This window comes from Podarcis pityusensis (assembly GCF_964106645.2).
Source record: "Podarcis pityusensis genome assembly, chromosome: 1".
Classification (NCBI taxonomy): Eukaryota; Metazoa; Chordata; class Lepidosauria; order Squamata; family Lacertidae; genus Podarcis; species Podarcis pityusensis.
Window position 1 is genome coordinate 86,407,520 of NC_138028.1, and position 15,184 is coordinate 86,422,703.

A 15,184-nucleotide genomic window follows, 5' to 3' on the forward strand; every position below is an offset into this window, starting at 1 on the left:
TTCAGCTAGCAATGCCACACTCTTGAAAGCAGAAAGTGAGAGGCCTGGCAGCCATCTGGGTCTGAGAACATTGTCATGGGTGCAGCTGCCCGCCCCCCTAACATGAAGACAGCCCACCCCCAACATGAATCCTGGCTATGCCCACGAACATTGTGTACAGGGTTTAAAGCCAGATCCCACTTACAATAATAGGGGCCATTCCAGGATTATGTGAAATACTTAACTATTACATTTTGATATGGCTGGAATTTGTTTGAAAATTAAGTGGGATTAAGTTTAAAAAACAAGTAAGAAATATATTGTGGCATATGGGTGGAAAAACTTTTTCAGACCAAAGACTGCTGAGTGCGTGCACAAACATACCAAGAACGATAGCTCCATCAAAAAAAGAAGATTGCATGTTGTAGGGTAGAAGCAAGGATTTTAATAGCCACCACCAAGCTGTGACAATTTCATTCTTAAACACCTGAGTATTGGGAACCCAGGGAAGAGAAAAGTCGATGCAATCAGTCAGCTAGTTCTGAGGGACACTGGCTAACAGTAACTACTCCTACCCCACCCCCCACTCCTCAGATCCACCAAAAGAATCAATCAGGCACAGAATGTGGTGCAAAGCTTTGCAAGGATTCACAGGAGAAGATTGCAGAGCAATCTGATACCAGTAAATGGTATCAGAGGTGATTTGGGTACAGGGAGATCCACCAGATGATCAGCCAAGGCACAAACAAGGTTGATGTTAAGTGCTTAGTCTTCACAGTCTAGCCAGATGAAGTTCAGGAGTGGTGATCAAGGTTTGCTTAAAGCATGGGCAACCCAGTGTTTTGGTCTGAGGGCTACATTCAGAGTTGGCCAACCCTTTGTGGGCCACGTTCTAGCAGCCATCAGTGCCAAAATGGCCACCAAACACAGACTCGCCCCACATGTATACAAACTCAGTACACAGCACACACTCTCACTCGCATACACACAGAAGAGAAACGAGACATCCGGGGCTTGGTGGAGAGCTTTGAACCTCTCCTCTTCAGCCCAGCATTGCAACGGGGAGGAAGGTGGGGCAGATGGACCACTGCAAATAGTCTTGGAGGGCTTGATCCAGTCCGTGGGCTTGTGACCCCCCCCCACTGCCTTAAAGCTTTGTCCGTCTGTCAAGAAGCTCCAGGTCAATGGGTCTGTCAGGAACAAGCACAATCCGAGAGAGGGGCTTCACCTCTGTACACCGTGGACCTGGTCTGATTAAGAATATCCGGATAAGCTGGAAAGAGAAAAGCTTGACTTATTTTGGGGCAAAGCTTCATTCCCACCCACCAAACACAAGTAATCAAATATGCCTACAGCTGTGATGACCTCTTGGGCCACAGCATTGCCCTGTTTCTTGTTTGTTTATTATACTGTATTCATATTCTGCCCTTCTTCCCAAAGGACACCCCCTCTGCCCCCACAGAAGTAACTCACCCTGGCAAGAGCCAAATGCATCTCGAGCTCAGCGATGCGGCGCCCCAGACAAGCACGCACCCCATAGCCAAAGGGGATGGAGCTGAAGGGGTGGGGAGGCAAGTCCCTCTGATCTCGCAGCCAGCGACGTGGCAGGAAGCGCTCTGGTTCCGGGAAGCTGGACTCATCATGCGAGAGAGCGTAATGGGCCAAAACAAAGAGGGTCTGGAGGGGCCAGTGGGAAGCACAGAGAGTTAGCAAATGACAAAGACTTTGCTCTCCAACAGTCGATTCCCCATAGCAACATGAGGGCTGGTGGCAAAGCAATATTCTTGCCATGCAGTTTACCATTTCCCATCAGGGCAGCTTAACCAATGCTAACCCATTCTGACATATGTACATACAGCCTTCACCTAGTTCAAGTCTTGCATTCCCCCCCTGTTGTTTTTTCCCTTCATGAACTGCCTATATGTCAAAATTCAGTGACAGCCCCATCCCTTTTATTCCACATCCACTTCTGGCCACTAACAAATGCCTCGAGTTGCAACATCAGGAATACATTACTACTCACATTCTTTGGAAACTTGTATCCTCCAACAACAACATCGTCTTCTGCGATGATTCGGGCATTGGTGGGGACCACAGGGTAAAGCCTATAAGGACATTAGTGGAGGGAGGGCTGTCACTGTGCATCAGAACAAAGGAAGGCTCTTCAGAAGCTACAGAAGCATAAATGGGAAATGGGTGGAACCACTCTGGGCAAGATGAAGCCCCGGGAGCCACAAAGTCCAGGCCTGTGATCTTGCTCCTTGGAACAATGAGAAAGGCCCCTTACCTAAGAGTCTCCTTGATCACTGCCTTAAGCAGCGGCATCCTGGTGAGGTCCTTGGCCTCAGGGATCTGATCTTCGGGTACCACACTGATCAACTCCTGGTATAAGGCTTCCTGGACCTCCATGTCTCTGGCCAGGTGATACATGGCCCATGAAAGGGTATTTGATGTCTGAAAGGGCAAAGCAAAGCAGTGAAGATGCTACATCCAGGCAGCAAAGGCAGGAGAAAATCTTGGAATGATATATGTGATCATCCCAAAGAATCAGACAGTGACTAGCCTGTGGCAGTCAAATCTCTTCCAAAAGCTTATCATGAAGGAACACAGCAGTTTGCTATATTTTTACATTTCCCATAATTTTTTTTTTTAAATGTGTATTGAGGGATGCAGGGCAAGGAGACATCATGGTCCTCCACCCCCCACCCAAGAGCCACCTAACACCAACTGCTCTGTGGGTTGGCTCCTGATGGTTTGTTTTATTTATGTAGTGTGATATTGCTTGTAAGCTGCATTTTTGGTCATTACATTTTGGGGTGGGCACTCAAGTAAGGAAGGCTAAGAAATCAATGTCCTACCGTGTCTACGCCAGCCAGGAGTAGCTCAGCTATGCTGCCATATATCTCTTCATGGCTAATCCGCCCACTGGACAGTAGGTAAGTTAGGTAGCCTGAGACAACCTCACCCTTCTCCAGAGACTTCTCAACCTCCAGCATCTTCTGATCAATCAGCTTTTTCCCTGGAGTAATTAAATAGCATCTGTTACCATGAGAACACAGGTCTGGCCTGATCATTCCTGCATCCTCCACACAGGTTGGGTATCTACCACTCACCTTTGGCCTGCTGTTACCATGGGGACACAATCCTGGGACTGTTCATGACAGCATTTACCACGTGGGCTGGATATCTACCACTCACCTTTGACTTCTTGGCCTACTGCCACAGGCACTTGAGAAACCTTAGATTACGAATCTTCCCACTCTCAAGGGAGAAAGTGAGGGATGATTGACTGGTAATTCCAGAGTTGTCCCCACTCTTGACATACCAAAGGCAAAGATTGTGTCCCAGCCCTGCAGATAGCGGTTCCAGAAAGGCAGCACATCCCGGGTCCACTTGGGCAGGATAGTAGCAAAGATGGAGTTCTTCAGCATGTACCCAATTGCATGGATAAAGTTCTGTGTTTCAGCAGGGATCTGCTTTTCCAAACAGCCAATGCGGGTCTCAAATAGGATGTAGGAGATGCCTGGAAGCAGAAAGCACAGATGGGAAGACTTGAGGAAACGGCCCTGATATCCCATCACAGAACTATAATCACATTAGAAAGAATATCTCCAAAGGGTTTGCTTGTACTTGGAACAATATATTAATTGTGGACTGTCAGACCAAAAGTATTGGAATGAGCTTGGCTGCTGGGAGAGGAGGGTATATGATGGCTGCCACATTTAGCTGGGCAATTTTTTTATTTTTTTTTTGCCTATCTCTCCAGGGATGGCAGTGTCTATCCAGCCACAAGTTGTGTACTTTTAAAAGACTGGACTTTTCAGGATAAGCTGTTACACATTAACACCAAAAACATGGATCCCCATTGTGGCAGACACAAAAACTTCTAACTATCCCTTCCTTTGCCATTTTTCATCTGACTATATTCCCCAAAGAGTTGGTCTGCTTTCTGGAGTGGGGAACTTGTGGCTCTCCAGATGTTGCTGAACTACAGCTCCCATCATTCCTGATCGTTGGCCATGCTGGCTGGGGCTGATAGGAGTTGGAGTCCAGCACCTTCTGAAGGGCCATAGATTTCCCCAGTGCTAGATCAAACAAGGTATACACTTCCTGATTATTATTTTTTAAAGAAAAACATTTTGAATTGTTCAGTATTTTAGGAAAAAGTTGTTCTCTCCTGATTACCCCCTCTTACTCTTACATGCAGAGGGGGAAAGTGTTGCTTTAAAAGAGAGAGAGAATGTTTCTATGAAAAAATAACATTTGGGGTTATTAAATGGAAAATGGAAAACCTTCTTAAGCTGAATCCTGTAATCAGTTGCTGGTGCTTAGCCCCACTCAAGTCAACTAGTCAATGAATAATAATAATAACAACAATAATTTTATTATTTATACCCCATCTGGCTGGTTTCCCCAGCCACTCTGGGCGGCTTACAGCACATAAACAATTGTGAAACATTAGATATTAAAAATTTCTCACTGTAGGGTTTCCTTCCAATGTCTTCTAAAAGTCAGATCGTTGTTTATTTCTTTGACAACTGATGGGAGGGCATTCCACAGGGCAGGCGCCACTACCTAGAAGGCCCTCTGCCTGGTTCCCTGTAACCTCACTTCTTGCAGTGAGGGAACTGCTGGAAGGCCCTCGAAGCTGGACCTCAGTGTCCAGGCTGAACGATGGGGTGGAGATGCTCCTTCGGGTATACTGAATGGAGGCCATTTAGGGCTTTAAAGGTGAGCACCAACACTTTGAATTGTGCCCGGATACGTACTGGGAGCCAATGTAGGTCTTTCAGGACTGGTGTTATATGGTCTTGGCGGCCACTCCCAGTCACCAGTCTAGCTGCCGCAATGAAATGAAACAATGCATGTAATGTCAGGGTCAGTGGGGCCCATAATCAAAAGATTTCCTTCACATGCATGGGGTCACACTTAGACCTACCTGACACCTGAAGAGCTCCTCTTCCACCTACCCATCAGCTGTACGATGAGAATAACAGAATAATCACTGAAAGGAAATTGTTTACAGCATCGTAACTGTCCACACACCTTCCAAGGCAAATCGGTACAATACACTGGCCATATCTTGCACCACCATCCCTGAGGGACTCTTTTTTCTCTCATTCTCCAGAAACACCATCAGGTCTGACACCACCTCATTGATAGCACCCGCATACAAAACGGCCTCTGTAGGTTTGAGCATTCTCTTGTTCAGCACCTGCCGCAGGCGGTGCCACCGCTCTCCATCCCTGAGGAGAGAGACAGTTGGATCCATGTAAGAAAGAAGAAGAAGAAGAAGAGTTTGGATTTGATATCCCGCTTTATCACTACCCTAAGGAGTCTCAAAGCGGCTAACAATCTCCTTTCCCTTCCTCTCCCACAACAAATATCCCTTGGAATATTTCTCAGTTTGCCAGTATTGGTTCATGGTTTTGCTCTGGAATCACTCCTCATTGATAGGAAACTTGTGACCCTCCAAATGTTGTGGGGCTCCCATCAGCTCCAGTCAGTATAGTCAATGGCCAGGGATAATGGGAGTTACAGTCCAACCCTCTCTGCCACAGGGCATATTTAGACAGCCCTGACTGCAGGGAATAGGAGGGTTTTGGAAACCCTTTCATCACTTAAGAAATCCTTTAGCCTACAATGGCTAGCCTGTTCGTTTGGCTGACAGGGAGAGGCAGAGAACAGCAGACAGCTGCAAAGTCTTTAAAAAACCCCAACTTCAAAAAAATTTATATACTGTATGGGTTCTGTAAGTTTGCAATGAAAGTCAACCGTGGAAGGTTTTGATTGGTTGGTACCCATTAAGCCACTAATACTTTCCTTTTCCAATCTCAGAAGTAGTTTTGCAACATAAAACAAATGTTTGTTTGGTTTTATTTATTAAAATTTGAAAGGGGTAGAAGCAAAGAACCCCATGCAAGTGCAACCTACAAGATGCTGCGGTGTGGAGAGTTCCTGTTCAGGGTTGAAGCAAGCCAGCCGTGCCTTTTTCTAGGATAATCCTTTCCATTCCCCCTCCTACCCCAGTTTTCTTTCCCCAACAGTCAGTTGGCATTCCATGTCCACTCTGTGTGCTCATTCTCACTGAGCTCGTTTGGGGTGCTCCCCTAAAGAATCTTCATTATACTTTGGCAAACCTTGTGATTTCCCCTCCTCCTCCTATTTGTGTGGTACCATCTTGGCTGCAAAGGGGTTGGCATTTGGAGAACTGACTTTGCTATTAATACGGATGCTTCCAAAGGAAGGCATTTTCTTGCAGCATCATATCTGATTTTCCTTTGTGCACAACTGGCGCATGAGTCTTCACACATTCCCTGCTTCTCATTCATGATATTCATTGCTATGCCGCACCTTGCCATCCACACCAGTGCGAGGAGCTGGAGATAAGGTATCTGGAATGTGCTTTTCTGTTCCATTCCAGATGTAAGTGTGCCCCGAAAGCACTGTGTCTTTCCCATAATTGCCAGAACAAATTATACAAAGTATCCAAGCGTGCAAATTTGATTAATTGAATCAAATTGTAGAATTTAACTGCTTTTTCCCATTCTTTAAAAAAATTAAAAGTCTACATTATACACAGCCTTGGAAATATCAAACCATCATAGAAAAATAAAATGCATGCTATGCAAAGACTATGCCTCCCCTTGCAGAAGCTGCCCTTGATATGCCCACACAGTAGCGACAGGATATGGGATGGAACGCTTCACACACTCACTCAGTGAAGGGGCCATAGGCCAAGTGCCGTACGTCCCGATGCTCCTTCCAGAGGGCCATGTCACTTCGGATGGGATACTTCCCCTCCTGACGCAACAGCTGCTCGAGGACTTCAGGACTGCCAATATTAATGTTAACATAAGGGCCAAACCGAGATTGCCAAATGGGGCCATACTTCTTCCTGGAAATGACCTGGAAGAGACACACACAGTCAGTGGGATTAGCCCTGACACCAGCCCATTCTGAATAATCATAAATGTTTGCATGACTGTCCTTATTGCTGAGGCAATAATTAAGTCCACATGCTGGTTAGGAAAATGCCATATACACCTAGAAGCATCACACCACTTCATTCTCAGCAAGGACATGCTGCCATTTTCATTTGTTTTGCTTAGTTTAGAGCTTGCATTCCTCAGTTCAGCTCTGGGGTCCCTTTGGAGTCTTCCCCAAGTTCCTTCCTCCTGCAGTGCCCAGCTGTGATAACAGCTATGATTTTGGATACTATGATTATATATCAGATAGATTACAGTAAAAGATGCAGGAATAAAATTTAGAATTGGAACCCCATGGAGGGAAGGAAGGAGGTCTCAAGGTTTGAAATAACCTTTTTCTAAATGTGTGAAAATGTTATGGTTATTTATTTATTTATTTATTTATACGTAAAAAAATAAAGTGTTTCAATCCCTTCTTTATTTGGCATTTCTGCAAGTTGCCAGCTCTGCAGCCTTCTAACTACCCTGTTTTCTAGCTTGCTTTATATCCAATATTTTCACTCCCGCTCCCAACCTTTTAGTCAGGACAAGAGGAGATATTTGGGGCTGGATTCAACTAAATATCTGCGCTAGTGGGATCCAGCATTTACATCCCACCTTTTTCTCCAAGGAGCTCAGGGGAGTCTACATGGTTCTCCACATTTAATCCCCATAACAACCTTGTGAGGTAGGCTAGGCTGAGAGGCAGTGACTGGCTTAAGGTGAGCTTCATGGCTGAGTGGGGATTTGAACCCTGGTCTCCCAGGTCCTAGTCTGACAGTCTAACCACAGTACCACACTGGCTCACTGTGAGAGCATGGAGTTCTATTTATTTTTGGAAGTAGCTGTAAACTGGGCCCCGGGCAAAGGTTGGTTAGGAAATACAGCACCACCACTCTGGCTTTGATGCTTTGCTTCTGCCATTTCACAACTACAGTAAATACCAGGTGATGGTGTTGAACTCCTTACACAATAGTTGCTTTCAACCAGTGTAATCAATAAATCCTTACTGACTCTTTGATCTTGTTCTCCTCAGGTTATTATAGGGCATTCTTCCTAGATAAGAGATGGCCCGTTTTAGAGTGGGCTAAAACTAATACAGTGGTACCTCAGTTTAAGAGCAGCCCTGTTTACGAACTATTCGGTTTACGAACTCCGCAAAACCGGAAGTAGTGTCCCAGTTTGCAAACTTTACCTCGGTCTAAGAACGGAATCTGACCGGTGGAAGGGCACCGGCGGTGGGAGGCCTCATTAGGGAAAACACACCTCAGTTTAAGAATGGTTTCGGTTTAAGAACGGATTTGCGGAATGGATTAAGTTCATAAACCGAGGTACCACTGTACCTGCTCCTGATTACACTATTTTTTTAGGGTGGCCCCTTCTCTAACAATCAGTGTGATTTGGGACAGCATGCTATAGTGGCCGGAGTGACAAACGACTGGCAAGACCTGGGTTCGAATCTCTACTCGTCCATAAATGTGGCTGTGTGAACTTAGGCCAGTCACTAAGGAAGCAATCCTAACCAGGCTCTGAAGAATGATGGGCTGGACACTCACTGCAGCAGCAGTAACAGCAGCAGAAAAGAAGGGGGAGCAGGCAAATAGGGTCCAGATCAGTTCCTCCACTAGCCAGCACTGGCTGTGAGCACAGCTTTATATTCAGCCGACACCAAGCTGACACAGCTTCCCCCCTCCCCCCTTCAAGGTCCTTTAGCATCTCACCCATTTGGAGGTTTGTGCTGGCAGAAAGACACAAGCATTTCCCCACCTGACTGCCTCCATTCAGTCCCATCTCCCAAAAGGCTGGCATAAATGGAGTTTGTACTGAATCTTAAATCTCAGTCTAACCTACTTTACAGCATTGTTTTCAGGATATAACAGCAATTATGTTTGCTGCTCTGAGCTACTTGGAGGACAGGCATGATATACTAATTACAGACTTTCCCATTGCAAGATGTTTACCTTAAAGCAGAGAACCTAATAGGAACCTCTAAGGATAGAGTCTGCTACTTTTTCAACAGTCTTATGTTCGGTTTCTTGGGGATGTGAGGGGGTGATGAGTCCTGGAGACTGGCTTTCATATAGATAAACTGTTATGTACTGAGTTGAATAGGATCCAAACTGTAGCAGTCTGATTGGTCCTAGAACAATAGGATCCAAAAGGCAGCAGTCTGATTGGTCCTAGAACAATAGGATTCAGAATGCAGCAGTCTGATTGGTCCTAGAACAATGCAGCAGTATGATTGGTTGGCAGGAACCACCCAATCCTGCTCCAGATAGAAGTGAATCCACAACCTGATTGGCTTACAGTAGAATTCCAGAATTAGCCAATCATGTGCAGCCCATTGTGTAAATAATGTATATAAAGCAGATACTGTGAGGGGACATTCATTCATTCCTCCTCACCACTATGAGCTGAATAAAGAGCATGAAATCACTTTGCGACTCTGAGTATATTTCACTGGCGACGAAGATGGGATCCCGCTGAGCTGACTGCCACACACAGCACCGCAGCACCGCCAACTGCCGCACCGCTGCCTCGCACCGTGTATCCAGGCTTCAGCTCCGGGGCACAAGGAACTCAGAATGGCAGCCAACAGCAGCTTCTCGCCATTCAACCCAGCATCTGGAGACTGGGAAGCGTACGCCTCCCGTTTCACCTTCCTCCTAGAAGCCAAAGGGGTCACCGATGAAGAAGACGCCAAGAAGAGGGCGATATTCTTCAGCGTCTGCGGAGAGGAGACGTTTGAAATCGCCCGGGCTCTCCTTGCGCCTGAAGACGTCGCTACTGTTCCATACAAAACAATAATGGAACAGCTGAAGGGGCACTTTTCGCCGCAGCCCTCAGTGGTGGCTCGTCGAAATGCCTTCTACGCAAAGCGGCAAGCCCCTGGGGAAACCATAACTGGGTTTGTGACCTCTCTCCGCCAAGCCGCCCGGTTCTGCAACTTCTCAGAGCTGGAGAACATGCTTCGTGACCGCCTCGTCGGTGGCCTGAAGGATGAGAAGCTGCAACGACGCCTCTACGCTAAGAAGGACCTAACGTTCCAGGTCGCTCTGGAGGAGGCCCTGGCAACAGAAGCTGCCGAGAGGTCGACCCAAGAGGCACGGCCGAGCCTGCCATCCCAACCGAGGGTCCACCATGAAGACCTCACCGACGACTCAGGATCCGACAGGGAGGAGGTGCACCGAGTACAGCAGCGCACTCAAGCAGCGCACAGACCACAGCTGCCTCGACGAGAAGGAGGGAACTGCGCAAGCTGCGGGGAGAGTCACGAGAGGAGGACCTGCCGTTTCCGCAACGCAGAGTGCAGGCAGTGCAGAAAATCGGGACACATCGCCCGGGTGTGTCGGGCTCGGCCCACCCGACACCAGGCATCAGATGACCAATCCAAGAGCCCCAGGTCCCGGGGCCCAACGCACCAAGGCAACTCGACGGAGCTCACGGACTTCCAGGTATACCAGTTGCCCCACCCCAACGTAGAGAAAATTTATGTAGAGGTACAGATAGAGGGGGCCCCATGCCGCATGGAGCTTGACACGGGTTCAACTCTATCCATAATCTCGGCAAGGACCTTAAGGAAACTGTGTCCCACTGGGGGTCCCAAACTCAGGCCGGCCCCTTTCACCCTCCGGGACTTCCAGAAACGTAAGGTCCCCACAATGGGGGTGGGGACCTTCAGGGTGCAATACCGAGGGCGGACGCGGCAACTGGACTTGCTTGTGGTCAAGGGCCCCTACATTAGCTTACTGGGATTGGCATGGTTTGGACCACTGGGGCTAGCTGTCACCGGGGTGAACCACACTAGCTTACAAGTGGACGTGGACGCCATATGCAAGGAATTTCCAGGGGTTTTCGATGGGAAATTGGGACAGTATACGGGCCCCCCCATTGCGCTACAGCTTGACCCCGCAGTACGACCGGTCAGGCTCAAGGCCCGCCGGGTCCCGTTCGCCTTGAAACCCCGTATAGACGAGGAATTGGACCGACTCGTAGAGCAAGGAGTGCTGGAGCCGGTGCCTAATGCTCCCTGGGAAACCCCAATCGTCACACCCGTCAAGCCTAATGGTTCGGTCCGCATCTGCGCAGACTACAAATGTACCATAAACAAGGCCCTCACGGCCCACGCATACCCAGTGCCAGTGGTCAGCCATGTCCTTGCCACCCTGGCTGGGTCGAAAATTTTTGGCAAGCTGGACTTGGCCCAAGCATATCAACAGCTGCCAGTAGATGAGGCCACAGCAGAGGCACAGACGATTGTGACGCACAGAGGAGCGTTCAGGGTAAAGCGGCTGCAATTCGGTGTCAGCGTGGCACCAGGCATATTCCAGAATATAATGGACTCTCTCCTTAAAGGGATTCCTGGCGTCACCCCCTTCTTCGATGATGTGTTGATTGCCGGCCCCACACCAGAGGAGTTTGAGGACCGCCTCCGCACCGTTCTGCACCGTTTCCAGACGGCGGGTCTCAAGGTGAAGCGGGAAAAATGTCTACTAGGAGTGCCTCAGGTGGACTTTCTGGGATTTATGGTGGACGCAGAAGGGGTCCACCCGACTGGGGACAAGGTACGGGCCATTTGTGATGCCCCAGCGCCCAAGAGCAAGACTGAACTTCAGGCCTTCTTGGGACTATTGAACTTTTACCATTCCTTCCTTCCCCACAAGGCGGCGGTAGCGGAGCCCCTACACAGACTCCTGGACAAGCGGGCCCCTTGGGTGTGGGGCCAGCGCCAGGAGGCCGCATTCCAGGCAGTCAAGGACTTGCTTGTCTCAAACTCGGTCTTGGCACACTTCGACGAGAGGCTGCCGGTGGTGCTAGCATGCGACGCCTCACCCTATGGCATTGGAGCTGTCCTGGGGCACCAACTCCCGGATGGAAGAGAGGTACCGGTGGCGTACTTTTCCCAGACACTCAACACAACCGAGCGGAACTATTCGCAAATCGACAAGGAGGGTCTGGCAATCGTAAAGGGAGTAAAAAAATTCCATGATTTCTTGTACGGGCGGCCCTTCACCATGGTGACTGACCACAAGCCGTTGCTTGGCTTGTTTGCCCCCGAAAAGCAGACCCCCCAAGTGCTGTCTCCTCGCGTCCTCAGGTGGTCAATTTTCCTTGCCAGCTACCAGTATGCACTGATTCACCGACCTGGGAAGGCGATGGGCCATGCGGACGCCCTCAGCAGGCTACCACTACCGGAAACAGGCCCTGACCCAGCACCTGCACAAGAGGTTATGAGCCTGGAGCTGCTTCCCGACCGCCCCATTCAGGCACAAGAAGTTGCACACCATTCCAAGAAAGATAGGGTCATCTCCCGGGTCCTGGACTGGGTGTGGAGGGGATGGCCCAGCAGCAGCCCCGGGCCAGAATTCGCCGGCTACACAACCCGCAAACATGAACTGTCGGCCCACAAGGGGTGCCTGTTATGGGGAAGCAGAGTCGTTGTTCCCCAGCCCCTCTGCAAAAGGGTCCTCACAGCCCTACACGAGACACATCCAGGGGTAGTAAGAATGAAGGCCCTTGCCAGGAGTTATGTGTGGTGGCCGGGGATCGATGGAGAGATAGAGGCCTGGGTCAAACACTGCCAGGCCTGCCAAGAATCCCGCCCAGATCCCCCAAGGGCCCCAGTCCAGTCCTGGGAGTCCGCCCGAGCACCATGGTCACGCCTGCATGTGGATTTCGCTGGCCCCTTTCAGGGGAAAACATTCTTCATAGTGGTGGACTCCTACACCAAATGGCTGGAAGTCGCACTGGTACCGTCCACTTCCACGTCCGCAGCCATCCGGGTACTACGCAGGCTGTTTGCAACCCACGGGCTCCCTGACACTCTCGTCTCAGACAACGGGACTGCATTTACGTCAGGAGAATTCCAAACCTTCACAGCGCAGAACGCCATCCGCCACATCCGTTCGGCGCCGTTCCACCCTGCCACCAATGGCCAAGCAGAACGCATGGTGCGGACCACCAAGGACACCCTTCGCCGCATGACGCAAGGGGACTGGGAGTACCGCCTTGCCACATTCCTTCTAGCACAGCACAGCACCCCCAGCTCAACGACTGGCCGGAGCCCCGCTGAACTACTAATGGGTCGGCGCCTTGCAATCAGATTGGACCGCCTTCACCCCGATAGAGCTCAGGATGAGGTAGTGGTGGGGGAAGGCAGGAACCCCCGGACCTTCGAGGCCCAGGACCCAGTGTACGCAAAGAATTTTGGGGCAGGCCCAGCATGGGTACCCGCCACAATCACCAGGGTCACTGGCCCCGTGTCGTACGAGGTGCTAACGGATGGGGGGCAATGCTGGCGCCGCCACTGCGACCAGATACGGCGACGATTCCCGGGAGAAAACCAGGAGGAGGACAGGTCAGAGGAGTCCCAAGGGAACAGCGGGGCAGTGAGGCCCATAGAGCAGGAGGGGCCAGCAGGAGAGGCAGAATCAGTAAATACAGAGAGGACCCGTGAGGCCGAAAGGACACCGGAACCAGAACCACGACTGAGCGAGCCGGTTGCACCAGACCAAACAGCCGCATCACAGCCAGCATCCTTGGAACACGAGCCAGAACCCGGAGCCCGGACCAGGGAACACCCCAGGCCACAACGCACACGTAGGCCGCCGGCATACCTTGAGGACTATGAATGCGACCTCCCGGGCAGGACTGGAACTTAGAGGGGAGGGGTGTTATGTACTGAGTTGAATAGGATCCAAACTGTAGCAGTCTGATTGGTCCTAGAACAATAGGATCCAAAAGGCAGCAGTCTGATTGGTCCTAGAACAATAGGATTCAGAATGCAGCAGTCTGATTGGTCCTAGAACAATGCAGCAGTATGATTGGTTGGCAGGAACCACCCAATCCTGCTCCAGATAGAAGTGAATCCACAACCTGATTGGCTTACAGTAGAATTCCAGAATTAGCCAATCATGTGCAGCCCATTGTGTAAATAATGTATATAAAGCAGATACTGTGAGGGGACATTCATTCATTCCTCCTCACCACTATGAGCTGAATAAAGAGCATGAAATCACTTTGCGACTCTGAGTATATTTCATAAACTCTAAGGAGAACGTAATAGTTTTTCTCTCTCTTTGTCTCTCTCTCTCCTTAATTGAGGCTGCAGTCCTATGCATACAGGAATAAGGCCCACTGAACCCAGGGGAACTTCCTTCCAAAGCAAAGTCCATGCGCAGAATTGCTTCGGTAGTCAACTCTTGGTTACAGGACCTCACACCAAACACACCTCAATGGTTAGAAATAACCACCATTTGAGTTCTTTGGCCCTAGTTTTCACCTCAGAACAATTCACAAGCAGTGCCACATAAGAAGCTATGTTCTCGCTGTACCAATTTCTCATGTTAGGGAACGGGCAACTTTCCCAAGAAGAAACAGTTTGTAAAAACAAGAAAAAAAAGAAGAAAAGCCTTTGTTCCTTGCATCACAGCAGTTCTAGCGTTAGCTGAGTTCACAGAGCCTTCAGGAAAACCAAACGTTTGCAAAACTTGTAAACATGCCTATAGGCCGCTTACTAATGGCCACAAGTTAGAGTTTTCTTGATTCTTTTATAAACCTTGAAAACAGCCACTGAGAACTGACTTTTGCTATCCAGTTTTGTCATATCCGCCAGCTGATTTGCTCCCTATCCCCTTGTGATCTCTTGGCACCTTTCGTTATTGTATTTGTACAGGGCTGTTACCTGCCCTAAGACTTTGTGGTGAGGAAATCTAATAAATCTGCTGCTGCTGCTGCTGGGTTATGAAACTCTTACTCCACCCTCCCTACTACTATAGTTTGTATGGAATCAAGCCTGTTAAACTGCTGAGCTAAAGTTGTCATCCTGGCTGTGGCTGGGATCAACATCTGGAGGACCACAGGCTAGGTATCTGAAAGTGAGGGAGACTATTTCCCCTTCTTTAAACTTTCTGTCTTGGTATACTTTGGACTGAGCTACTGTTTTGCTGAACCCTTGAACCCCGAATGTCACTGGAATGTGGCCAATATTAATTCCCAAGAATGGATTCAGTCACAGCCCTTGAGTAGCCAACACTTTCCCCCCTGCAGTGGAAGCCCTGCCTTTAGGTCCTCCTTCATTATTTGAAGCCACACAGTAGATCAAACTCCTTCCATGCCTAGCTATCTGATCACCTTTCCAGTTCTTAGGTTATTGGTGTTAATTCCTCTAACATCCTTTCAGAACAGGGATCCAGAAGTTGTTGGGACTCCCGCTCCCATCAGCCCCAGCCAGCGTG

General features: G+C 49.2%; 1 protein-coding gene across 1 annotated transcript in view; it reads right to left on the reverse strand.

The window, feature by feature from the left end:
- Positions 1 to 401: 401 nt before the first annotated feature.
- Positions 402 to 15,184, reverse strand: part of CYP27A1 (cytochrome P450 family 27 subfamily A member 1) — a 15,238-nt gene continuing 455 nt past the window's right edge. The window contains exons 2-9 of the mRNA XM_081014769.1: positions 6,698 to 6,890; positions 5,026 to 5,225; positions 3,305 to 3,502; positions 2,838 to 2,998; positions 2,267 to 2,433; positions 2,003 to 2,084; positions 1,453 to 1,656; positions 402 to 1,252 (exon numbers count right to left, since the gene is read on the reverse strand). Of these exons, the coding sequence (XP_080870895.1) occupies positions 1,127 to 1,252; positions 1,453 to 1,656; positions 2,003 to 2,084; positions 2,267 to 2,433; positions 2,838 to 2,998; positions 3,305 to 3,502; positions 5,026 to 5,225; positions 6,698 to 6,890 (1,331 nt within the window). The 3' untranslated portion in view covers positions 402 to 1,126. The remainder of the gene's footprint in view (positions 1,253 to 1,452; positions 1,657 to 2,002; positions 2,085 to 2,266; positions 2,434 to 2,837; positions 2,999 to 3,304; positions 3,503 to 5,025; positions 5,226 to 6,697; positions 6,891 to 15,184) is intronic.